This window comes from Onychomys torridus, chromosome 21, assembly GCF_903995425.1.
Source record: "Onychomys torridus chromosome 21, mOncTor1.1, whole genome shotgun sequence".
Classification (NCBI taxonomy): domain Eukaryota; kingdom Metazoa; phylum Chordata; class Mammalia; order Rodentia; family Cricetidae; genus Onychomys; species Onychomys torridus.
The window spans coordinates 35,802,725-35,830,207 of record NC_050463.1 but is presented as its reverse complement, the minus strand read 5'-3'; the positions used below and the strand labels follow the sequence as shown (position 1 = coordinate 35,830,207).

At 42.3% G+C, this 27,483-nt stretch overlaps 1 protein-coding gene across 1 annotated transcript in view; it reads left to right on the top strand.

Annotated features, from left to right (window-relative positions):
* Ubxn2a (UBX domain protein 2A) overlaps positions 1-27,483 on the top strand; it is a 35,089-nt gene that overhangs the window by 2,013 nt on the left and 5,593 nt on the right. The window contains exons 2-6 of the mRNA XM_036171170.1: positions 4,178-4,724; positions 16,221-16,274; positions 20,773-20,914; positions 22,989-23,095; positions 27,215-27,352. Coding sequence (XP_036027063.1) covers positions 16,234-16,274; positions 20,773-20,914; positions 22,989-23,095; positions 27,215-27,352 — 428 coding nt within the window. The 5' untranslated portion in view covers positions 4,178-4,724; positions 16,221-16,233. The remainder of the gene's footprint in view (positions 1-4,177; positions 4,725-16,220; positions 16,275-20,772; positions 20,915-22,988; positions 23,096-27,214; positions 27,353-27,483) is intronic.

Below are 27,483 nucleotides of genomic sequence, written 5' to 3'. Positions count from 1 at the left end.
AAATGCTAATCCACACAAATAAGCAAAGGCCATTTCTTCAAAAAGGACATTTCCAGTGCAGGAAAAGCAAGATACTACAAGGCTGCAAGGAATTCTTCCTTGAAGAGATGATTCTGATTTAGTACTACGACAGGCCATCCAAGAGACTATTTTTAAGCTTGATACATGTAAAGAAACACTATGTTATGAAACAAAATGTATGACATGAAACATGAGATTCGTATACTGCCCAACGTGTTTACTAATCATGTACGACATAAAATTGCAAAATTAAAAATGCAGTTACTTCTAGATGGGGTGGCCTTGTCCCTGTAGTTCAAACTACTAGGCAAACTGAGACAGGATAGCTCAGGGCCTGCCTGAGTAACAACACAAGAAGACCCTAACTCTTTTGAACAACTCAGTTGGTAGAATGTTTGCTTAGCATGCTGACAGTCCCAGGTTTTTTTCTCTAGCACCATATGCTGGGTGTGGTGGTACAGGCCTGAAGCAGTCTCACCACTAAGGAGGGAGAGGCAAGAGGATCAGAAATCCAAAGCCATCCTTAGTTAGGTAGCAAGTTTAGGAGGACAGCCTGAACTCTATGAGATCCTGTCTCAAAAAAAAAAAAAAAAAAAAAGGCGGTGGTGGTGTACGCCTTTAATACCAGCACTGGGAGGCAGAGCCAGGTGGATCTCTGTGAGTTCGAGGGCAGCCTGGGCTACAGAGTGAGTTCCAGAGCTACACAGAGAAACCCTGTCTCAAAAAACAAGAAAAAAAAAGGGGGTGTTTTATTTGGGGGTTGGGGATTTAGCTCAGTGGTAGAGCGCTTGCCTGCAAGCATAAGGCCCTGGGTTCGGTCCTCAGCTCCACAATAAATAAATAAATAAATAAATAAATAAATAAATAAATAAATAAATAAAATGATTATACAATACTGTGAACAACTGTGTACAAAAAATCATATAACAGATGAATAAATTATTGAAATATACAAACCTTCAAAACTGATTCAAAAGAATATTAAAACTCTAAACAGACCTGGTAAGTTGTTTTTGTTTGTTTGTATGATTTTTCTTTTTCAAGAAATGATTTCTCATGTATCCCTGGCTGTCCTGGAGCTTGCCCTGTAGACCAGGCTGTCCTTGAACTCAAAGATCCGCCTGTCTCTGCCTCTTGAGTAATGGGATTAAAGGCATGTGCTGCCACTACCCAGCTTTCAGCAAAATCCATAAACAAAACAGAACACCAACCAAATCCAGCAATTTAACACAAGGTTATACACATTGACAAACTGAAATTTGCCCCATCCTAGTCCACAAGGAGAGAAGACTTTCCGAAGTAAATGGTACTGGCAAAATTGTACGCTGGGCTGCGAGACGGTCCAATTGGCACATAAACAAATGTTTAACAGAAATAGAAAACCGGTTCCCCAATAGGCAAAACAATCCTAACACAAGAGCAAAGCTGAAGCCTCCTGGATTCAAACCCTACAAGCCACACACTATGGCACATCTCGGAAGCTGGAAGCAGTAAGAATAAGGAATTCAGCCCGGCGGTGGTGGCTCACGCCTTTAATCCCAGCACTCGGGAGGCAGAGCCAGGGGGATCTCTGAGTTTGATCTCTGAAATCGAGGCCAGCATGGTCTCTCCAAAGCGAGGTCCAGGGAAGGCGCAAAACTACACAGAGAAACCCTGTCTCGAGAGAAAAAAAAAAAAAAAGAATAAGGAATTCAAGACCACTCTTGATTACAAGGCAAGCCTGACCTGTTTCAAGCAGCATCAACTAATAGTCAGGAAAAACACTTCAGCATTCCAAGACATGCCTGAGTGCTAGAGAGCCTAGTATGCAGGAAGCCCTGGTTTGATGGACAGCACTCTATAAACCTGGTGTGGCAGTGCCTACAATCCCAGTACTCAGGACATAGAGGCAGGAAGACCAAGTAAACATCAAGGTTAAACAAAACCCTGTCTAAAACAGAAGGAAAAAATACAGAAATAAACCTATAGAGCTATGGTCAGTTGACTTTTGTTGGTTAAGACAGGGTCTCGATATGGAGACCAGGATGGCTTTAAACTTAACATTAGTGGGGCAGTGGTGGCGCACGCCTTTAATCCCAGCACTCCGGAGGCAGAGCCAGGCGGATCTCTGAGTTTGAGGCCAGCCTGGTCTACAGAGTGAGATGCAGGACAGGCACCAAAAACTACAGGGAGAAACCTTGTCTCCAAGGGAAAAACAAACAAAACTTAACATTATTCTTCCTCCAACCCAGTGCTCACATTACAAGCATATGCCACCACACCTGGCTGTTAAATTGACTTTGGACATGAGAAAGAATCTTTTCAATTGATATTAGAACAAACCTTACAATAGGATTAGAGACAAAAAACACAAAACATTAGAGGAGCCTCATAGAAGGATCAAAGAAAGGTCTGGGCAGGGTGATACATATCTATAATATTAATATTTGATAGACTGAGACAGGAGAATCTTGAGATGCCAATATATATAGACACATAAGCAGACAAAACACCCATATATAAACACACAAAATAAAAATAAATCTAAAAAAAAAATCAAACACACTATATACGTGTACATATATATATATATATATATATATGCTATGTCTAAGAAGTTTCTGCAGAGAATGCACCAATTATATATATAAAACATACATATTACATACATAAAGCAATTATATATATTATAATGCACATAACTGTGTGGACATGCATCTTTTACTACTGGCAGAAAAATAACTCAACAGACAGGAAGGAGAGCAGGAGCACTGTTTTGAGAGCCATACTCACCACAGGATCCCTGAGCCGCCGCTCAGTAGGTCTTCCGAAGAATCCCAAATTGCTTTTACCTGGGTGGGGAATGGTTGGTAGGGAGGCCCAATCTCAAACTGACTCCAGGCACTAACAACTGTCAAATGAAAAGCAAATCCCAGTTTAGGTCAGTCTAGAGTCTATATAGAAAGATCATTGCAGTGGGTCGGGAAGGGACCGCCCTGGGGCAGTGAGAATACTACTGCCATAGGGCGACGTGCAAACGTCAGACCAAAACAAGATCTGAGATAGGTGGGGGTGTAGCTTCGTGGCAGATTGACACCTTGTCTAGTAGGTTAAAAAAAAAAAAAAAAAAAAACTATGGTCCCGCCTCCAACAACAAGTCTAAATTTAGATTTAAGAGACTGTTGTAGCCGGGTGTAGTGGTACACACCTTTAATCCTAGCACTCGGGAGACTGAGGCAGGCGGCGCCAGACTGGTCTACATTGGGAGTTGCAGGACACATAGTAACACCTTGTCTGGGGGGAAACACACACACACACACACACACACACACACACACACACACACACACACAGAAAAGAGACTATTGTATCTATGAGACCTGCAACTAGCTCCTAGATTAGGTAGACAAGGGCTTTCCTTATTTTTTTTTTTTTCTTTTGGAGGGGGACGCGCTTTTTCTAAATAAATAAGACCAGGAAGACCTAGGTGTGGCGAAGTGGGACCAGCCAAAGGTAGAAGAGGACCAGAGAGGCTAACAGAGTTTTGTTTATTCCAAGGTCTATGTACTTTCTGGAGTAGAAAAATAAAATAAAATTTAAAAAAAGGCAGGGGTGGGGCGAGGTGCTTCCTGGCTGGGGCTGAGGGTGTGTGAAAGTTTGGGACTCCGGAACCAGAGATGCTTCACTAAAGTTTAGTGATGTCGGGGCAGCCGGCATTTTGACCACAGAGTGATGACAAGCAGTTCTCATCATTTATAGAGCCGAGATCGGGCATTTGGAGAATATGCGCCTGACCGACCGCGTCTAGAGTAAACAAAGGGGGCACCCCGGAGTCTCAGCTAAACCCCGCCGGAAGTCGACCCGGGAGGCAGAGGCAGGAGGATCTCTGTGAGTTCCAGCACAGCCGGAGCTACACGGAAAAACCCTGCCTCGGGAGAAATGAACAAATAAATATAGATAAATAAGCACACAAACAAATAAATCCTTTAGGGAAGAGTGGAGCCCTTTCGGGAAACGCAAAGAGCGAGGGAGTTTCTTTTAACTGTCACTCTTCCGAGGGAGGATCGGGCTCCGGCGAAGTTCACCGACGGCACGCAGGGGAATCTCCCCGAGGAAGGGAAGAGGCACAGAAAGAAACGGGTAGACGCGGGATTTTTTTTCTTTTTCTTTTTTTCAGGTGAACGCCCACCTAGCTCCTGGCACGTTCCGCGCCTCCTAAGGAGGCAGCAAGCAGCGGAGCGGGCGGCAGGGAAGAGATCGCCGCCATTCGTGCGCGCCAAGCCGAGGCCTCGAGGGGACCCGCCACAGGAAGCCCCGCCCCTCCGCGCGCTCACGTCATCCGGGCGCGCGCTCCGGAGCCTCGCGCGGAGCCGTCGTCCCCCCCCCCCTCCCTCCCGGCGCGCCCACGTCATCCGGGCGCGCGCTGCGGAGCCGTGTCGTCCGTCGGCCCCCCCCCCCCTCTCCCGGCGCGCCCACGTCATCCGGGCGCGCGCTCCGGAGCCTCGCGCGGAGCCCTCTTCGGCGCGCTCCCGCCCCCCTTCCCCGGGCGCGCGCTCCCGGGGCGCGTCCAGCGGACGGGAGGGAGGCGGACAGTATCTCCGCGCTGGTCCCTACAGAGGGTCTCCGGGCGCCCCTGGCCTGAGAGGCTCCCGCCGGGCGGCGGCGGCGGCGGCGCTTGCGGACCCTAAGGGACCGAGGACTAGGCCGCGGGACCGCGCCCTGAGGTGAGTCTCCGGGCTCCGCGCCGCGTTCGGTCGGGTGACCCGGGTCGGGCGGGCGTTTCCCGGGAGGCGCTCCGGGCTGTCGCCTGCCGTCACCGTGGCAGCGTCTGGGCCGCAGTGAGTCGGCACCCGGGGCTGCCGGACCGCGCGACTGCGGCCGGGGCATGACGCCGGCGGTCAGAGGCCCCAGCCGGGAGTGCGGACCCCCGGCTCCCGGCTCTGCCCGGGGCTGCGGGGCTGCGGGGCTCGTACGTGGTGCTTCTCTCTCTCTCTCTCTCTCTGAAGGCGCCCAGAAACTTCGAGTTAGGTGCTGGCGAGAGAGATGGCCCCATTTCCCAAGGCGATCGCTGCCCAGAGCGCACTCCAGAAATACAGACGGTCTCACTCTCTGGACATTTCGTAATTGACTTCGCCAGCCTCCCCCTTAGCGCACTTTTGATATGTTTTCCTAATTGAGTTTTATCTTTTAATTCTCTTGCGTCCTTCTCTCCGCCCCCCCCACCTCCTTTTTCACACGTAGCAATAAAAGTTTATTACTTATCAGCAAAGATTCGCGTTAGAGTGGCCTCCAGTGTTGGTTCTTTTGTATGTAATTTATGGAAAAAAAAAAATAGGGAACTGATGATCTGTATTGAGGAGGTATTTGTTGCTGTTGTTGTTACTGTTGTTAAAACAGGGTTTCCTTAGCCAGGCCTGCTGTGGTGGTGCACGCCTTTTGTCCTAGCAATCGGGGGAGGCAGAGACAGGTAGATCTCCGAGTTCCAGGACCACAAGGCCTATACAAAGGAACCCTGTCTCGAAAAACCACAAAGAAAAACAAAACAAGAACAACAAAATACAGAGCCTCATTTATCCCAGGCTGGACTTGAACTTGGAATTCTCAGGCTCCCACGTGCCTGAATTATAGACATGCAGCACCATTTTTTTTTTTTTTTTTTAATTTTTGTGACAGGGTCTCACTAACTAGACTTGGCTGGCCTGGAACTCAATACGTGGACCAGGCTGGCCTCAAACTCAGATAGCTGCCTACTTCTGCCTTCCAAGTGCTGGTATTAAAGGTAAGTATGCCTTAGCTGCCGTTCCCTTCCTAGGGACAGACTATATGTAGCCTTGGCTGGTCTCGAACTCTCTAAGTATTCCATTTGTGACCTCAAACGCTGACATTTTCCTGCTCCAGCTTCCTGATGTGATAACACTGATGTTAGTGGTAGGTACTTGTGAAATGCAGAAGTCAGAACTGTGTTCGGGTAGGACGGGGTGGTTGATTACAAGCGCTAGGAAGAAGAATACTGTAGATAGCAGTTACTACTTGAGCACTTACTCTTAAGAAAAAAAAAATGTTATTTGCTTCATGTGCACAAGTGTTTTGTCTACATGCATGTCTGTGCACCATTTCTGTGCCTGGTACCTGAGGAAGCCAGAAGAGGGTGTGAGATCCTTGTAGAACTAGAGTCACAGCTAGTTGTGAGCCACCATGTGGGTGCTAGGAATTGAACCCAGGTCCTCTGGAAGAGCAGCCGTTGCTCTCACTCAATGAGCTATCTCTCCAGCCTCCTTGAGTATTACCTTTGTTCCCCCACTTTTGGGGATCAAACCCAGATGGAAAACTCATCCTGCCAACTGAACTGGCCAAGTCCTTGATCTGCCAAATCCACAGGGGAACACATTTAGGAAAAAAAACAAAAACAAAAACAAAAAAACCCAACTCCTAGAACACTCAAAATAATCAACAATTTCAATATAAATCATTTGGTGCGGGACTGTGTGACTCTGCCTCCCTTGCCAGGCTACTAGCCCACAGAAAAAAAGAGCCCTCTCAAAGCAAGTGGAAAAGAGAAACTTCTGGAGACCACTGGGAGGTGGATTTCACTGAGGTAAAACCTAGCAAGTATGGATATAAATACCTTCTAGTCTTTATAGACACTTTACAGTTTGGGTAGAAGCCTTCTTAACTAGGAAAGAGATGGCATCTGCAGTAGTCAAGAAGATCATTGATGAACTCACTCCAAGGTATAGACTTCTTCTGTAATAGCATCAGACAGTGGACCAGCTTTCATCTCTAAGGTAACACAAGTCTTAGTTTAAATATTGGGGAATAATTGAAAATTACATCGTGCATAACACTCCCAGAGTCCCTGACAGATAGAAAGGATGAATTGGACCCTAAAAGAGACCTTAACTAAATTAACCCTAGAAACTGGTGATGACTGGACAGCCCTCCTACTCTTTGCCCTGTTTCAGGTATTGAGCACTCTCTACTCTTGTGGATTGATAACCCTATGAAACCATGTTTGGCAGGCCTTCACCCCTGGTCCCCAAACTCCCTTTAAAAGTCATGGCTAAGATGTCTGAAATACGAGTTTCTTAAGTCCATCCAGGTAGTCCAGGACAGCATTTTTCCACTCCTGAGAGATGTTTATGAGCTGCCACCTGCCAAGACACATAACCATAAACCAGGTGACCTTATTTGGGTCTGGAGACATCACCAAGAAGCCCTTGGACCACGCTGGAAGGGACTACACACAGTGATCCTGACTACCCCAACAGCTGTGAAAGTTGAGGGATCAGGACGTGGATTCATCACTCATCTCAAACCTGTTCCTGATGGAATCAGACTTTTTCTGATTTACATTAGCTGAATTTCTAGGGTGACTGGGGGCCCTCCGATCTCCCCTGTAGTCACCTGCATTTGGAGACTTTCAGACTTCTGAACAGGGCACCTGATATCTGAACAAGTCCAAGAAGATCTAAAAGATTTCTCAGTTTTTAGGACTGATTTATATTACTTAATGCCAGACCTGACCGTCACTCATAATCCTGAAAAGGTTGCCCATATGGGGAGCCTCTAACTTAGCTTAAAATCTTATAGAGCATGTGAATATTGAGTTAGCTAAACATCCTTCAGAAGCATTCCAGGGAAAATACTATGCTTGCCCAGTTCCTAGCACCCCTGCCTGTAGTGACCAGAAAGAATTCTGGTGTCCAAATTGGAGATATGAGACTTGGACCCCAGCTACCCCTTCATAACAATATCAGCCTCTGTTAATAGTTCCTGCACAGAGCCCACATTTTGTAATCCCATCACAAAGTCAAATGGGACTCTAGACCCTGTGGTTTATTCTACATGGACTCAGGTTATAGGAATGTGGTTATGGGAACAGTATTCCCCATACAGTGTTCACAGGTCAAGACTCCCATCCTACCCATTGGCCCTACATGATATCCTAGTACCCCATCTGGTCCCCAGTCTGTCCCTCAGGTTCCCACTCAAGTCCCTGCAACTTGGTCTCATGACACAGCTGTTCCACTTGCTCAGTGAAGTCCAGAACTTCACTTCTCCAAACATGGTTGCAATCACCAGGGAAATAATAGAAAATCAGATTAATCCACCTGCACCCACAGACACTCTTTTTGAAATGGTTCTGGCTACCTAGTCTCTCCTCAATTCCACTAATGTTCATCTCACTGCTGATTGCTGGCCATGCCTAAACCCTAAGCCTCCTTTTTACATAGGAATGGGACTCTGGATTGAGCACCCATCCACAGCACTTAAAAAAGTATCTTTAACCAACAAAACAGCCTGCCCCTGGAAAGCCCCTCTCACCTTCCGAGATGGCTGGGGGGCTGCTACCTGTGTTTGCTCTTATAACTACCCCTTGGATAAGACTGCCTACTCTTCCATATGCAAGGGTCCAGATGTATATGTCCAGGGGACTTACAAAGAGACCTCCAAAACTACTCTTAGCCTAGATAACTCTTAACAATTGGTTGTGTCCCAAGGATCCTGGTTCGCCTGTGCCATGGGGACTATATGCTTGTATATCAACCAACATGTTCACCATAAGAAACTGGCCTGAACTTTGTGTTTTGGTATGAATAGTCCCACAAATATATTATTATGATGGCCTGGCTGGCAGGGGACATCTGGGCACCTCCCTGGGGCTTAGACACAAGAGGGAAGCTCCTATTCTTGTCCCTTTGCTGGTGAGACTAGGCATAGCTGATTCAGCTGCCCTTGGCACTGCTGCATTAATCAGAAGTCAACAGGAGGGGGCTAGGTGCTGCCCTAGGTGAATCATGTCTTTACGATTACCACTAGTGTGTTATCAGAGATACTTTACAAGAGCTTAAGACAAGTCTCCTTAAGAGACAAAATGAAAGACAATAATCTTATTCCTGATTTCATAAACTCTTTAACTGGTCCCCTTGACTAACCACTCTTTTGCCCTCCATTACTGGACCTCTGATTATTCTTGTTTGTTTTTTTTTTCCTTTGGTTTTTCAAGACAGGGTTTCTCTGTAGCTTTGGAACCTGTCCTGGACTAGCTCTGTAGACCATGCTGGCCTTGAACTCACAGAGATCCATCTGGCTCTGCCTCCCGAGTGCTGGGATTACAGACATGCGCCACCACCACCTGGCTGATTATTCTTCTATTACTATTAACAATGGGTACCTGTGTGGTTAACATGTATATTAAGTTTATAAAGAGCCATATTTCCTTGGTAAAGCTCTTGATTCTCAGCTCACAATATGCACCTTTAGCTACCCAGGCTCTTGAGGACCTATATACAACTGTTAAAAACTCAGACTCAGGCTTGTATATAGATCCAGATGAATCAAGGGTTTGATTCTGGTACAAACTCAAAGGGGGAATGAAGAGCCCAGGAATATAAAAAATTGTATGCCAGGGTTGGGGATTTAGCTCAGTAGTAGAGCGCTTGCCTAGCAAGCACAAGGCCCTGGGTTCGATCCTCAGCTCCACATACAAAAAAAAATTGTATGCCTATTCATATTAACGGATATATTCATATATATATATATATATAGTCTAGTGGTATTGGAGCTGACAGCTGCTTTAAGCAAGTTAACCTTTAGCAATTCCTTCTACATGACTCTGCCTTACATTCATTCCAGTTATAGGAAAAGCAGTTGGTTAAGAATTAAGACAGACCTAGCCGGGCGGTGGTGGTGCACACCTTTAATCCCAGCACTCGGGGAGGCAGAGCCAGGCTGATCTCTGAGTTCGAGGTCAGCCTGGGCTACAGAGTGAGTTCCAGGAAAGGTGCAAAGCTACACAGGGAAACCCTGTCTCGGAAAAACAAAAACAACAACAACAACAAAAAAGTTGTAAACCCCAGAATGTACTGTTACTCAAAGCCTAACCTCAAGATTGTAAAAATTCCTTTGACTTCCCACCCTGCAAATGTTTTATTTGTTTGTTTGTTTTTAACTATAAAAAGAAGTTTCTGGCCTCTTCTCATGGTCACAGTATCAGATTCCAACCTGTCTATGGCCCCAACTAGTTAGAATCTCTGGTACCCCGCATTGATGAAATAAAGTTTGCTTCTGTTTGTCTGACTTTGGTGGTCTAACCCCCATTGTTCGCACTACCCCAGGACCCAACGAAACCGTGTCACCTTCTTATGTAATGTTATGGGTTTTAGAACAGTGTTTTCTTTTTCTTTCTTTTTTTTCAAAACTAATATAAAGAATGGTAAGTTAATTCAAGCAATGAATTTCTTTGCTATTGCTTGTATTCAAGGAGACACAATAAAGAAACCATTGGAATGACTGATCGTGTAGAGGGAAGGTTGTTACTGTGCATAAGAGAGAGAAAGAGAAACAGACTGGGCATGACCATGAGAAGGGACAATAGTGCGTAGCATCAGCACAAGAGGAATAGCCAGGCAGGGGGAAGTCCCTGCCATTATAAAGAGAACAAAGGGATACCTCCGAGGAGGGGAGCCTGGAGGTCTGTGTGGGCTTTGAGCCACAGGTATGTGTCAATGAAGTCATCTGTCCCTTCTGCCAGAAGTAAGGGAAATAACTCCTTTTGACAGATGGGAACCAGTTTCACAAGTTTCCTGAGAAATGCTGGCTTTTATCTAACCTCCAGAAATCCTCCTATAGTCCTGGTTGAACTGGGCCTAGACTCAATTTTGGACCCAGTCAGTGAGCCTGCCCTTTTGTGTGGGCAAATGGGATACCCTTGGACCTGATACCTATGTTACTATTTTTCTGTTTTTATTGCATGTCACTGACAGAAATATTAAAGTAGCTAACTATCTAGTGGTATTGATGATCATAACAAAGACCTCTAAGGGTACAATTAAGGGAACATACTTTTATTACAACATATTAAGTGCAGCTATGGTAAAAATGGAAAGAACTATATTAGTTCTCCTGTAATATTGCTCAAAGGATTTGGACCTTATTCTAATAATGGTTGAAATGGTTGAGGAGTTTTCTGCAGGGAAGTACAAAAATCAGATATAGACAGAAGTTTCCAGCCAACAGCTCCCAAATAAACACACTGAGGCTTATATTAAGTATAAATGCTTGGCCAATAGCTTAGGCTGATTCCTAACTAGCTTTTACAACCTAAATTAACCAATATTTCTTATCTAAGTTCTACCACGTGACTCATTGCCTATTACCTCATTTCATATACATCCTGCTTCCTCTGCATCTGGCTCCTTTGACTCCACCCCCCTTCCCATCATTCTCAGTTTGGCTCTCCCACCTAACTTTATCCTATTCAGCTATTGGAAGTCAGGTTTTTGTTTGTTTGTTTTGTTTTTTTGAGACAAGGTTTATCTGTGTAGTTTTGGTGCCTGTCCTGGATCTCAGTCTGTAGACCAGGCTGGCCAGTCAGCTTTTTTTTTTTTTTTTTAAGATTTATTTATTTATTATGTACACAGAAGAGGTCACCAGATCTCATTACAGATGGCTGTGAGTCACGATGTGGGTGCTGGGAATTGAACTCAGGACCTCTGAAAGAGCAGTCGGTGCTCTTAACCTCTGAGCCATCTCTCCAGCCCCCAGCTTCTTTATTAAACCAATCACAGTGACAAATCTTCACAGTATTCAAAGGGATTATTCCACAGCATTTCCCCCTTTTTGTCTAATTAAAAAGGCAGATTTTAACTTTAACATAGTAAGATTATATACAACAAAACCAGTTGTCAAGTAAGAATTACAGTTGCAAGATATAGTCTATTTGTATTTGGCAAAATTAGTGAAAATATTCTGTTGTCTATTATCTTTGTCACTTCAATTTTTTTTAACCTAATTTACCTTCTATCATAACTAAGGAAAACTATAACTATCTAGTCTTCAACTCCATCAAAGACCCCAGAAGGGTGAAATGTTACCTAATTACAGGGACATCTGGCTGCCTGGACAATCACCTTAGGTTCTTTTGTAACACTGGGGCATCCAACTTTGGCCCGCAGGCCTAGTATATCTGACAGTTTTTCCTGAGAAGCAGGGAATTCTAAAGGACTGTCCTACCTTGTCTTGACAAAGTTTGGCAGTCAACTTTTTGTATCCTGCTGGTCCAGTTTGGACAGTATACTGTCAGCAATTGAGGCAAGGGCAATTTCTTTGCCCAGATAGCTAGCTTTTGCCATAAGGAAGACAAACTCCATATGGAATTTCTCTGATGCCCATTATATTCTCTGAAGTAAATTTGTACTTTTAGGAGCAGAGGTGTCTCACTATCATGAAAAGCCATAAGTTATGAAACATATTAAACTCCATATTATGTAGGTCTTTGAAGTGTTTGAAGACCATCTCTCTATCTAAATATATCTGTGTATGACCTTGAAAACATACCTAATATGACTATAAGTTTGACTGTTATAGATGACTATTAATCTGTATTTCTTAATAATTACATATTACATTTTTAAATGAGCTGCATAAACACAATACCCTAAACAAGAGTAGAAATATACATACAGTATAACAAAATTAACTTTAAATTTGTATCAATATACCAAAATCCATACAAACGTGAAATATTTAATACTAATAGTTGGGTTGTTTGTTTTTTGGTTTAAAATTAGATTCAATAATCTACCCTTTTATCCTATCATTTCTGTATATAATCCCCATTTTCTTTTCAGAATGATACCCCTGAGATCTAATCTCCTTTGTTAAGTTTTTTGGTTTTTGGTTTTTTTACTATTATGAATAACAAATTGTAACTAACCCCCCCCTTAAATGATAACAAACATTTATAACCAATATTTTGGGAATGTAGGGGTCATTCTCTAGACTACTTCCTGTTGTTTGGAGGTATTGGTAATCTTTGGACCCTGAGAAAATTTAGGATAATTGTTAAGTCTTGGCTATAGTGAGCCTGGATCATCTCAGTCAGCGGCCTGGAAGTTTTCTGGATGCTGGACCACCTGGGGCATCCATTTTTATTGGTGTCTGGTCCCTTGTTCTGAAAATACATGAACTTTTAAAGATAACGTACATATCTGTATTAATACAAGTACAGACTGTGTATTGCACACAAGTCAGCCAAGATGATTTTTTATTTTATATTTCAGCAGGTAAAATATATATTACGTGTTTTATATGTTTTCTAGGTTTATGTATTTATGTCTTTAGCCAGGATTTCAGGGGGTCTTCCCTGTTCAAACCTGATTCTCTTTAATCTTGAACAAATCCTCAACCCCACATTATCTGTGAAAATAAAAGCATAATCTCTTCCCCAAAGTAACATATCTTTTGACTTAAATTTTGAAGTCAAGATATTTTTAAAATATATAGATTGGTTTAATCTAGTACCTTTTATAATCCAGTATCTTTTATCAGTCAAAAAATTTAAAGATAACACAATAATATAGGATGCAGACTCTCTGTGTATTTCCATCACATGACTTTATTTCTTTTCTATTACTTTACTATCCTTTTAAGGACTTTACTGTTATTTTAAAACGTCTGTACCTTCTCCTTTTTCTCCCAAGCCTATGTATATTTTTAAACACACTGTAACCCATTTAGAGGTTTTTTCTGTCTGAATCTCTATTGCATATCTGTAATCTTTTTCTAACCATATGAGTCTTTAAACTGTTAAATTGCATGGCTAGGACCAAAGGTCTACATTGGTGGCTGGCTCTGCCTGCTTGGTTCCCTGAGAGCCTAGCTTCATGGCGGAGATACCAACCAGAGAGAGCCACGTTTACCATTCCAACTCTGGGTCGTTTTGGGGTCCATGTTGCCACCAAGTAGTGTGCCATCCACTGCTCATAAACGCCATTTAAGCGTTTGGTAGCAGGGCTTCTTAAAAGAATTGTGCCCATTTTTGCCACTAGCACTGAGCCAGGAAACCGTCTCTTAAAGCAGCTGCTTCTGCTTGCTGCTAGCAAACAGAGCCTATTGGAAAAAAGGCGGTTACTAAGAAGCTGTGAGTTAGACTCTGTTTTTGTGTGTCTAGAATCCTTTTTTAAGCTTTGTCAGGTATTATGTGGAAATTCCAGACCCATATTGGAAAGCTATTGGTAGGGGGAGGTTTCCTGTGTCAGCAGCCACTCCCAAAGAAACACACTGAGGCTTATATTAAGTATAAATTCTCAGCCAATGGCTTAGACTTGTTGCTAACTAGCTTTTACAACCCAAATTAACCCCTATTTCTTATCTAAATACTACCTACCACGTGACTCGTTGCCTGTTACCTCATTTTGTACATGTCCTACTTCTGCTGCAGCTGGCTGGTAACTCCTTAGACTCCACCGTTCTTCCAACAGCAGTGTAGACTCTGGTTTGAATGAGGACAGGGATGGGGATGAGGGTCTTTGGACTAACATTCTAAGCCACCCAGAACTACATGTGAGACTTTGTCTCAGAAAAACAAACAAACCAATGAAACCTTTGGAAGCTGCAGAATGGCTCAGTCAATGAAGTACATCCTTAGGCAAGCATGAGGACCTGAGTCTGGATCGCCAGCATCCACATGAAAGTTAGTGGTGGATGCCCATAATCTCAGCACTGGGGATGCAGGGGTGGTTGGATCTCTGCAGTTCCAACCTGCCAGTCTAGCGGAATCAATGATCCCCAGGTTCCAGGGAGGCACCCTCCCTGAAAAAATAAGATGGTGTCTAAGGGGGAAACACCTGAAATTGCCTTCTGGCCTCCACATTCATGCGCACATACCTGCACACACAAATATGGTGGGAAAGCATCCAGGAAGACACCTGACGTGGGCCTCTGGCATCACATGCCACCACCATGCATGTATACTACATGAACACTTACACACATGTACACACCTAAAAAAGCCCCTTTAAAATATTAATTTTAGGGGCTGAAGACATGGCTCAGAGGTTAAGAGCACCGACTACTCTTCCAGAGGTCCTGAGTTCAATTCCCAGCAACCACATGGTGTCTCACAACCATCTGTAATGAGATCTGGTGCCTTCTTCTGGCCTGCAGTCAAACATGTTGTATACATAATAAATAAATAAATCTTTAAAATATTAATTTAAGCAGTTGAAGGAAGATGTTTATTGGGGAATGAGGAAACACATATAGCAGACACAGAGAAAAAGACCCTCTGCAAAGCAGAGGGGAGACTCGAAGCCAAAAAAACCAAGAATCCCCATTTAAAATATTACTATGTAGGATTTCTGTTCCTGTGTGCAACGAAACACCATGACCAAATAGCAAGTTGAGAAGGAAAGGGTTTGTTAGGCTTACACTTCAACATAACTATTATTCACTGAAGGAAGTCAGGGCAGGACCTCAAGCAGGGCAGAATCCCAGAGGCAGGAGCTGATCCAGAAGCCATGGGAGAGTGCTCACTGGCTTGCTTCCCATGGCTTGCTCTGCCCTTCTTCTTATGGAACCCAAGACCAGCAGCCCAGGGATGGCACCACTGACCATGGGCTGGGCCTCCCCCATTGATCACTAAATGAGAAAATGCCTGACAGCTGGATCTCAAGAATACATTTCTGCTGGGTGGTGGTGGCACATGCCTTTAATCCCAGCACTTGGGAGGCAGAGGCAGGCAGATCTCTGTGAGTTCAAGGCCAGGGGCTACAGAGTGAGTTCCAGGAAAGGCTCAAAGCTACATCGAGAAACTTTGTCTTAGAAAAAAAAAAACCACATTTCCTCATTGAGGATCCTTCTGATCATGCTGTAGCTTGTCAAGTTGACACACAAAACCACCCACTACAGGTATAAATCACAAATGGTTGTGAGCTGCCCTGTGTGTTCTGGGAATCTAACCCCAGTCCTCTGCAAGAACAATAAATTCTCTTAACTACTGAGTCATCTCTCCAGCCCCTCGTCTTTTTATTGTGTTTTGTTTTGAGACTGGGTCTTACTACGTGGTCCCAGCTGGCCTAGAGCTCACAGAGTTTGGCCTGCCTCTGCCTCCCGAGTGGTGAGGTTAAACTTTCTTTCATCCCCTCCCCCCCAACAAAGGCCCACGCTGGTCTTTAGCAACAGAGTTGAAGATGACCTTGAACTCATCCTTCCTCTGCTTCCCAGGTGCTGGGATTACAGGCATGTGCCACCATGTGCTGTGTTTCTTTGTTTTGTTTTAGATGAAAATGACCATATTGAATTTGGTCAGCTGTTCAAACCCTTGTAGAACTACTTTATGGTTACACAGTAACTTACATGTTAAAGAATACTGATACATAGGAATAAAGTTCTATACTGTTGAGAATTTTAACTCCTGTTTCTTTTTACTTTTGCAGTAGCAGAAAGAGAATGAAAGAAGTAGATAATCTTGACAGTATAAAAGAAGACTGGTAAGTAAACCAAAGCAATGAGTTTAATGTCTTTGTTATTTTCTTTGTTTTTTGTTTTGTTTTGTTGCATATCACTGGCAGAAATAGTAAAGCAGCTTTTAATTATGTATGATCACTTATGCAAATTGGTAATAGTAATATATTTGAGGGTGGTTTGTTGTAGTTTTTACCCATAGTCGCATTGAATAGGTTATAGTAAAAGTTAGTTACTTTAACTGTATCCTGGAGCTCTTCCTTCTTAGGATCACGATTACTTTTTCTCTTTAGTGGCCTTCCTTTCTTTGTAGGGATTGAATCTAGGGCCTCACATATGCAAAGCAAGCACCCTGCCACTGAGCTACATCCCCAGTTTTTTTGTGTGACAAGGCATCACTAAATTGTCCAGGTTTGCCTTAAACTCACTCTGTAGCCCACACATTCATTGAATTTACAAAGCTCCCCCAGTCTGCTAAGCAGCTGGAGATACAGTAGGCTTACACCACCACACCAGGCTATGATTGCATTTTATAATTTTTATAAAACTGCTATCTTGATAAAATTCATCAATCTTTTTTTTTTTCTTTCTTTCTTTCCTTTTTTTTTTTTTTTTTTCCTGGTTTTTTGAGACAGGGTTTCTCTGTGTAGCTTTGGATTCTGTCCTGGAACTCACTCTGTAGCCCAGGCTAGCCTCGAACTCACAGAGATCCACCTGCCTCCACCTCTAGAGTGCTGGAATTAAAGGCATGCACCACCACCTCGTGGTTTAAAATTCATCAATCTTATATTATTTGTGTGTGCCTACATTCCATATGTGTTAGTGGAGGTCAGAGAACAGCTTTGTGGAGTCAATTCTCTCCTGCCACGATTATACGTGGTTCTGGAGATTGAATTTAGCCTGGGGATTGAACATAGTAAATACTTTTACTGCCTAAGCCAATTTACTGAATCCTAAATATGTTTTTCTTGTTTTTGGTTTTGGTCTTGATTTTTTGAGACAGTGTCTGTCTCTGTAGCCGTGGCTGTCCTGGAACTCACTCTAGACCAGGCTGGCCTTGAACTCACCCAAATCCACTTGCCTTTGCTTCTCCAGTGCTGGGATTAAAGGCTTGGGCCACCACTCCTGGCCTACATGTAGCTCTCTAGTCTTGTCTTCTGCCTCTGATATTTCTTCTTTGGCCTCATCCTTACAGTGCTATTCAGTGAGTGGTCGTTGTTTTGATTTATTAAGTTTTTTGTAAAACTATTTTTTGTTTGTTTTTTGAGGCAAGATTTTTTTTCTCTGCAGCCCTGGCTGTCCTGGAACTCGCTCTGTAGACCAGGGTGGCCTTGAACTCAGAGATCCTCTGGACTAACAACATATGCCAACGTGCCACTTCCAGCTACACTGTGTCTTTCATTTTATCTTCAGGACCATTTTTGGTGGCATCTGCATCTTTACTTCTTTTTTTATGACAGGCTCACAGTAGCTGGCTGTCCTTGAATACACTCTGTACCCAAAGATTCAACCTGAACTTCTCATCCTCCTGTCTTTACCACCAAAGTACTGGGATTGTGGGTATGCACCACCATGCCAGGTTTATGGAGTACTCAGGATTGAACCCAGGGCTTTGTGAATGCCATGCAAGTACTTTACCAGCTGAGCTATATCCCAAGCCCCAGTATCTGTTTTTTTAGAGATAAGAAAACCAAATCATAGAAATTTAAGTTTCTTACTGAAACTTAGTTTTCCTTCCTGCAATTAAATAAAGGTATCTAAACATGAACCATAAGGCCTGGGCTTTTAGAAAACATGTTATACTGCTACACAGCTATATTGATTAAAGAAAAAAATCAGGGTTCGGGATTTAGCTCAATGGTAGGGTGCTTGCCTAGCAAACGCAAGGCCCTGGGTTTGATCCTCAGCTTAAAAAAAAAAAAAAAAGAAAGAAAAAGAAAAGAAAAAAATCATTAGTATCATTAGATAGCATTTTACAGTGTAACTATTTCTGTGTAGTTGAACTTTCTTTGGATCACCAGCTCCCAAATAATGACACAGAGACTTATTAATTATGGAAGCTTGGCCTTAGCTTGGGCTTATTCCCAACTAGCTATTAAAATTTAAATTAACCCATTTATATTAATCTATGTTCTGCTATGTAACTTGTTACATCTCCTCCATACCGACTCCCTCCCAGTCTCCTGGTGAATTCCCCACCTCTCCAGTTTTTCCCAGAGTTCCTGTCTTTGCCTGGAAGTCCCGCCTATCCTTTCCTGCCTATCTCTTGGCTATTCAGCTCTTTATTAAACCAATTAGAAGGTGTCTTAGGCAGGTGAGGTGAAACAGCGACACCTTCACACGATGTGATCAGATATCCAGAAACATTTCTGTGTCATTGTATGGGGAAGATAGAATTAATATTGATAGTATGGATGTTTTAACTGTGTGTGGGGGGGAGAAAGAATTACCTTGGAAAGTAAAAAGGATGTGCCTGACTTAAAGCATTACCATTGCACGAGCCATCTCTTCCACCCACATCCCTGGCATTTATTTGGTCGTTGAGATAGCGTCTCACTACACAGCTCTGCTGGCCTGGAACACCTTTGTAAGCCAAGCTGAGCTGTAACTCATAGAAATCTGCTTGTCTCTTCTTTGAGTTTTAGGACTCACCGATATGCCCTGCACACCTAGGTGATGGGGCTCAAACTCAGGTCCTTTTGAGTGAGCCAAATCCAATTGAGCTATATCCCCCAACCTTAAGTACCAACATTTTAATAACAATATAATGGTGGCTATTTTGAGAGATTGTCTGACATGGTGTTAAGAGCATAAGCTTTGCTTAAACAATTTACTTAGCCACTATCTTCATCTATTAAGGTAAAAATAATACTTTCTAGGATCACTGTGAAGATTGAATGAGTTGGCACATGTAAAGTGCTTAGAATAGTTCTTTATAGAGTATCATGGTTAGAAGCATACACTTGAGAGGTAGATTAGCAGCAGGATCAGTAAACGTTTCCACCTTACAGTTCCTGTTAGTGAGTTACAAAATGGTGATATCTCATTGTTTCTCATAAATTTTGTGCCTAACTTCCAAAAGCCCAGAATCCATTCCTGACAAGTAAAATCTTACATAACATTTTTATAAGATGAAATATAAATCCTAAATCAACAGCAACAGAAAGCCAGGCAGGATGACACATTGACATTTATAAAGGTATTTTTAGTTATTTTAGCACTTTAAGTGGAGATTGGTTAACAACTGTTACATTGTACTGAGATCTTTTTAAAAATGTGTCTGTGTCTATGAAGGAATGTTGCACCTAAGTGCAGGTGCCCTCAGAGGCCAGAATAGAGCATCTGGTCCTCTGGAACTGTAGTTACATAGCTGTGAGCTGCCATATATAGCTATTAGGGACCAAACTCAGTCCTCCACAAGAGCAGTACACACTCTTAACCTGTGAGCCATCTTTCTAGCCCCCTACTGACCTCTTTAAAAAATTCTTTTTAGGAGGTGGGAATTTAGCTCAGTGGGAGAGCGCTTGCCTAGCTAGCTCAAGGCCCTGGGTTCGGTCCTCAGCTCTGACAAACAAACAAAACAAAAAAAAGGAAAAAATTCTTTCTAAAACTCTGGGGCTTGTTTTTGCTTTTTTTGGGGGGGGCTACCATCCAGCACCCAAATAAATCACACACAGAGGCTTATTCTTAATTAGAAACAGCCTTAGCTCGGCTTGTTTCTTGTCAGCTTTTCTTAACTGTAAACTAATCTGTTTGTCTTTTGCCTCTGGGCTTTTCCTGTTCTCTGTTTTTGTATACCTTCCTTTTCTTACTCTGTTGCAGCTAGGTGGCTGGCCCCTGATGTCCTCCTCCTTCTCTGGCTCCTAGATCTCTCCTCTCCCAGATTTTTCCATCTGTTAATTCTTTCTGCCTGCCAGCCCTGCCTATCCTTTCTCCTGCCTCACTATTGGCTGTTTAGCTCTTTATTAGACCATCAGGTGCTTTAGACAGACACAGTAACACAGCTTCACAGAGCTAAACAAATAATATTCCCCAACAAGTTCCCTTGTTGCCAAGCTTGACAGCCTAAGTTTGATCCCTGGGACCACATGGTAGAAAGAGTAAACCAATTCCCATAATTCCCACAAGTTTTTCTCCGACTTCCACAATGCTTCTACACATGTACACCTATACACACGCTCATACACAGAATGCAATAATGAACATCTAGTTTGGGGGCTTTTAAATTAATTTTTTAAGTTCCAAAGTAATGGGTTTCTTATGGCATTTTCATATGTGTATAACTGCTTTGTTATTATTTGTGCCTTTATACTGTTTTTGTTATCAACACTGTGTGGATAAAGGTCAAGGGCCCTGCTAGACATCCTAAAATACAAAAGATACCTTACACAGCAAAAAGTCAGCCTTCCCCAAGTGTCTGTAGGACTGGTCTAGACTAAAATGCATTTAATGACTCCCCCAGAATTACGTCTTCACTAACATAGAGTTTACAGCGCTTTATTTTTATTTTTATTTTATTTTTAGGGTTTGTGAAACAGGACCTCCTGGTAATCAACCCCTCAATGATAATCAACAAAGGAACTGTGACCATTTTGTTGACAGCCTTTTTGAGGAAGCAGAGAAGGTTGGTGCCAAATGCTTGTCCCCCACTGAACAGAAGAAACAGGTAAATAAATGTCTGTTACTTATTGGCCTCTAGGAAGACCCCCTCAAGTCAAAACTGCCTTTGCAATAGTGAAACTATTATTCCCATTTCCACTGTGCTGAATTTGCACCAGGTCATAGAGTTGTTGGCATCTGAGCAGGAGTCAAAGCAGTCACAACAACCTTGAGTTATAAGTTACTGTGTTACAGACTTGAATTTACAAACCAAGTCAATGTGGCTTCTAGTTAAAAAAGTCTCTGCTGGGGCTGAGGATGGAACGTCGCTGGTAGAATGCTTACATACAAAGCTCTGCGTTCAACCCAGCACTTGATAAACGGGACATGATGATTTACGTCTGTAATCCCGACACTTGGGAGATGGAGAATCGGGAAAACTGGTGTCTGAAGGTGTCCTCAGCCACAGAAGTAGTTCAAGACTGGAATATTCTGGATGGGAGGAACCAGGGCCATGGCAGTTAGAATGCCTGCCTTGCCGACCTAAGTGTGAGGACCTGCACTGGGACACCCCCGCACCCCCCCAAGACTCATCCCCAGGGCTGGAGAGACAGAGACTCAGATGATTCCTGTGCTTGGTGGCTAGCCAGTCTAGGTGAATCGGTGAACTCGAGGGTCAGTAAGAGATCCTGTCTCAAAAAAGGAGATGGGGAGGGCTGAGAGGTGACTCACTGAGTAAGCACACCGCTGCCAGGTCTAACAGTCTGAAACCCACAGGGCAGGAGAGAACTGACTGAGCCATCTAGGAAACTTTTGTGTTTTGTTTTTCAACACAGGGTTTCTTCGTGTAACTTTGGCTGTTCTGAAACTCCCACTATAGACAGGATGGCCTCGAACTTGCCTCTGCTTCCAAAGTGCTGGGATTAAAGGTGTACACCACTGCCCAGCTTTGGAAACATTTTAAAATACCCTTGCAACTGCATACCTATATAAGTTTTGATTTTTTTAAAAAGGTATTTCTTTTTTTTTTTTTTTTCTTTTTGAGCTGAGGATTGAACCCAGGGCCTTGTGCTTGCTAGGCAAGCGCTCTACCACTGAGCTAAATCCCCAACCCGGTATTTCAATCATAATAGTACCAATTATAAACTTTGATAAATCATACTTTAAAAAGTAAACGAAGACCTGGAAATGTATCACATTTAATTATTTTATGTGTTTGAATGTTTTGTCTACATGTATGTATATGTACCACATTCGTGCTGGCTGCCCACAGAGAGTGTCAGTTCTCCTGGAACTACACTTATGGATGGTTTTGTGCTTGTTAGGCAAGCGCTCTACCACTGAGCTAAATCCCCAACCCAGTTATGGATGTTTAGTGGAGCAGGTACCAGGAACCAAGCCAGGCCCTCTGAAATAGCCACACGTACTCCTAACTGCCCAACCATCTTTTTAAAATAATTTAACTATTTTATGAACGTTGGTGTGAGGGTCAGATCCCCTGGAACTAGAGTTATAGACACTTGTGAGCTGCCATGTGGGTGCTGAGAATAAACCTGGAGCCTCTAAAAGTGCAGCCAGTACTCTTAACCCACTGAGCCATCTGTCCAGCCCCTCTTTGTTGGGCCTACACACACACACACACACACACACACACACACACACACACACACACACACGTACCCATTAGACTTGGCTCCTTTGCCAAGCAATTTCACAGAATAATGAAGTGGGCGTGGTACTTCAAGGGAGACAACTTACTGTATTTTTTACAAATACAAAGATTTTAGTCAACTTTTAACCAAAATAGGAATTTGGGGAAATCTTTTTAATGCACTTGACAGCTTTTCAAACTTACCGAATTTCCTCATGATGTTAGTGTTATTTTAATAACTATAATGTCTATCATATAAGGAAATACATTATCATTTAGATTTGCATGGCTTAGGGGACCACTGTTTTCCAAATGACTAATATATATGTTATTATAAAGTCATACATGAACTGGGTATGGTGGCACAGGCCTGTAAACTCAGAACTTGGGCTAAGGTAGGAGGATCTGGAGTTCAAGGCCAGGCTAGGCTATTTAGTGAACATGAGGTCAACCTTTCTTACAATGCATTCCTTTCTTTACTGCCTTGTAGGTAGATGTAAATATAAAATTGTGGAAAAATGGATTCACAGTCAATGATGACTTCAGAAGTTACTCTGACGGTGCAAGTCAGCAGTTTCTGAACTCTATCAAAAAGGGGTAAGCAGGATATAGTAGAAGGATATTTCAGGCATGCTTCGTGTGAAAGAATCATTTGTAAGGATTATTAGGCCCTTTTACACATTCATAGACATACTGTTGCTTCTGTGAATTCACATCTCTTTCCTGGGGGGCGGGGGGAGTGTAGTTTGTTTGTTTGTTTGTTTTAAATAACAGCCAGAGCTGGAGAGATGGTTTAAAAGTTTTGGCTGGCCAGGCATTGGTAGTGCACACCTTTAATCCCAGCACTCGGGAGGCAGAGGCAGGCAGATCTCTGTGAGTTCGAGGCCAGCCTGGTCTCCAAAACGAGTTCCAGGAAAGGCGCAAAGCTACACAGAGAAACCCTGTCTCGGAAAAAAAAAAAAAAGTTTTGGCTGCTTTAGTCTGGGGGGCTCTTCTGGCCTCCAAGGACATCTGCCCACACATATACTATACACAGGTGTAAACAAATGTAAAATCTTTGAACAGCAGTCTCATTTAGTCTCTGCTAACCTTGAAATCCAAGGTATAAGCTACCACAACTAGCTTAAATTGATCTTTTCTTTTTTCCTACCCCCACCCCCTACCCCTTCCCTTTCACTCTCCCTCTAGACTGGCCTTGGATTTAACAATGATCTGCCATCCTGATACCTGAGAGCTGGGATTAAAGGCATGGGTGACCATGCCCACCCCCAGTACCCTTTTCTTTTATTTGTTTTTTATTTTTTGAGACAGGGTTTCTCTGTGTAACAATCCTTGCTGTCTGGAATTGTAAACCAGGCTGGCCTTGAACTCACAGAGATTCTTCTGCCTCTGCCTTAGTGCTAGGATTAAAGATGTAGCCCATCACACCTCGCTTGTAGTGCCTTTTTTTGTTGTTGTTTTGTTTTACTGATATAGGGTCCCAGAACACAATCTTGGCTAACTTGGAGACAATCTTGGCTAACTATGTAGACCAGGCTGGCCTCAAATGGGATTATGGGAATGCACCAACCAGATTACAACTATAATTTTGAAGTTTAGGAATTTGAATTCTGATCAACCACAGTCTTTCCACTTACTCCTTAATGCCATGTCTTCTTTGTTATTCCATGTTTAGTTATTTTATCTTTATGGTTATAAAGTTTAAAATTATCAATCTAAGTATTATTATACATGGTTTGTCTAGAAAATCCCAAGCATTTTTGAGGAAAGTGGTAATTGGTATTGTTTTTATTTGAGACATTGTCTTATGCAGCCTGTGTGACCTCAGCATAGTAAAAAATGACCTTGAACTTCTTTTTTTTGTTTGTTTTTTCAAGACAGAGTTTCTCTGTGTAGCCCTAACTGTCCTGGAACTCACTCTGCAGGCTGGCCTTGATCTCACAGATCCACCTGCCTCTGCCTCCCCAATGCTGGGAATAAAGGTGAACTTCTTTTTTTTCAACATTTACTTACTTATTGATGTGTTGGAATACATGGAGGAGCATGTGTACATATCAGGGACCAACCTGTAGGAGACAACACTCTCTATACTGGGTTTCAAACTCAGGTCATCAGACTTATTGGCAAGTGTCTACCCACTAAGCCATCTCATTGGCTTGGAGCCTGGAACTTCTGGTGTAATTCAGGCCTCCATGCATACATGCTAGTCACTAAACTATATCTCCAGTCCCTAAAAAGTGTTTTAAAACATTAAGAAAAGCTTGAAAATTACCAATAATTTTACTACTCAGAAATAGCTGCAATTAACATTTTTGATGAATTTTCATTCCTGTGAAATGAAAAAATTTTCATTTTGTTGGCATTTATGTGCATTGATTTATATATAACATGTATATATTTATTTATAAACCAGTTTTTAATTTTCCATCATGAGCTCTTTGAATATTATAGTGATATTTTATTTGTATTGAAATGAGATTTTATTTGTATGTCAATAAAGTTGCCTTGAGGTCAGAGCAAGCCAGACCAGAAGCTGAGCAGTAGTGGGGCACGCCTTTAATCCCAGCACTTGGGAGGCAGAGCTAGGAGGATCTCTGTGTGTTCAAGGACACAGCCAGCATGGCAGACACATGCCTTTAATCTCAATACCAACCATAGAAGACCTGGAGGTCTGTACAAACAGGCAGTGACGAGGAGGTCATGTGGCTGGGTTTACAACCAATGAGAAAACAGAACAGAAAGTCTTTAAATAGACAGGACGCACAGAAGTAGGTCTCTGGCAGGGAGGAAGAACAGCAGAAGCAGTGAAGGGTAAGGTTTTTCCACTCTTGCTCTGACCTCGTGGTTTTTAACTCTGCAATTGGTTCTGTGTTTCTTATTTAACAAGCCGGTTACATCTACATTTGGCGCCCAACACAAGCCGGTTACATCTACAGAATATATCTATTCTCATAAAGATAACTTATTATTCATATATATATATACACACATACACACACACTTAATTTTTCTTGGCAATTGAGGCTATTTTATTACTATAAAAAGCATTTTATTAGGCATGATGGTGCTTACCTTTAATCAAGGCAGATAAAGGTAGATCTCTATGAGTTCAAGGACATCCAGGACTACATAGTAAGATGTCACAGTTTGTCTGTTTATCAGTGGTTAGATGTTTGGGTCATTTTCATATTTACAGTTGTTAAAAATATATTCCTATGCAAGTGTGTTGCTTGTTGGTTGGTTGGTTGGTTGGTTTTGTTTTATTTTTTTGTTTTGCTGGGCTGTGGATTAAACACAGAACTATATGTAAGCCAGGCAAGTACTACTGAGCTACACCCCCACAACCCTGTATAAATTAATTGGTTGGGGGAGATATCAGGTCTCATATAGCCCAGGCTGACCTCAAGGTCATTAATGACCGTGACCTTGAGTGCTTCACCCTTCTGTCTTTACCACTCAAATGCTAGGATTACTTAGCCCAACTAAGTTTTTGTTTATGAAATTTTTAATTACATGCATGGGGGGTAGGTGCATTTTATACACGTGTGTAGATGCCTGCAGAGGCCAGAGGCATCATATCCCCTGGAACTGGAGTTAGAGGACATTGTAAGCCACCTGACATGGGTTCTGCAGCCAAACTTGGGTCTTCAGGAAGAGTGGACTGTGCTTTTAACTGCTGATCTCTCTAGTCCTTGGCTAAGTGTTTTGTTTTTTTTTATTACACTCATGATATTCATTAATTACATTCATATTAATTACATTTGTGGTATTCATTGATTACATTTGTAGTATTCATTCAATAACTGTATTTATGATATTCATTAATTACATTAATTGTGTTGATTTATTACATACATGATATTATGTCCTGATACTACTGTCCATTTGTGGGACTTTTCCATCACACAAAACAGAGATTCTGTACTTAGAAAATCATTGCTCTATATTCCTTTCTTCTCCATCTTGAAATAACATCTAATCTTTCTGTCTCTATGAATTTGTATATTCTATATATTTCATGTAATACAATTCTATAGTATTTGCCCTTTTTTTAAATGTAAAAACATTATATGTACAACTGCAGGAGAAATAATACACAGACAGCCTGAACATAAAAACAGGTTATAATTAAAAAATCCAGGGTTATTTGAAACAGGAAAATATTTTCTCTATAGAAAATAGTAAAAATGATAACATTTCCCAATAAGCCCTTTTAAGCCAAATGATAGCTGAATTATACATATAAATATTGATTAGATTCTGGGATACAGGAGAAACTTCTCTTCATCTGTTCAGAGAGCTGTGCTTTACTCAAGTTGTGTAAGTGAGATTCCTATTCATCTTCCCCTTCACTGTTTGATTTATGACAGACATTTTTCTATACCATGCCTTGCTTATATGGTATATAAAGATTAAACCCAAGGCCTGCACATGCTAGGCAAGTGCTCTACCAGCTAAGCTACTTCCCTAATCCATACATTACACTAATATAAATCATGTAGTTGTTTTTGGTTTTGTTTTTTGTTTTTGTTTTTGTTTTTGTTTTTGTTTTTGTTTTTTTTGAGCTGAGGACCGAACCCAGGGCCTTGCGCTTGCTAGGCAAGCGCTCTACCACTGAGTAAATCCCCAACCCATCATGTAGTTCTTTTAGCATATGGAATGCGTGTTTCAGAGAAAGGGAAAACAGGAGCTTTATCATTTTCTTTTCTTTTGAAGGGAATTACCTTCAGAATTACGGGGAATTTTTGATAAAGAAGAGGTGGATGTTAAAGTTGAAGATAAAAAAAATGAAGTATGTATGTCTACAAAGCCTGTGTTCCAGCCCTTCTCAGGACAGGGCCACAGACTAGGAAGGTAAGTATGGTTATTGTCTGTGTTTCCCATGACAGATATTTCCTCATTATTTTAACCATATAGAACTTGATATTTCTCCTGCTAAAAATGATTGTTTTTTCTGATGTTGGGGCTCTAACTAGGGCCCATAA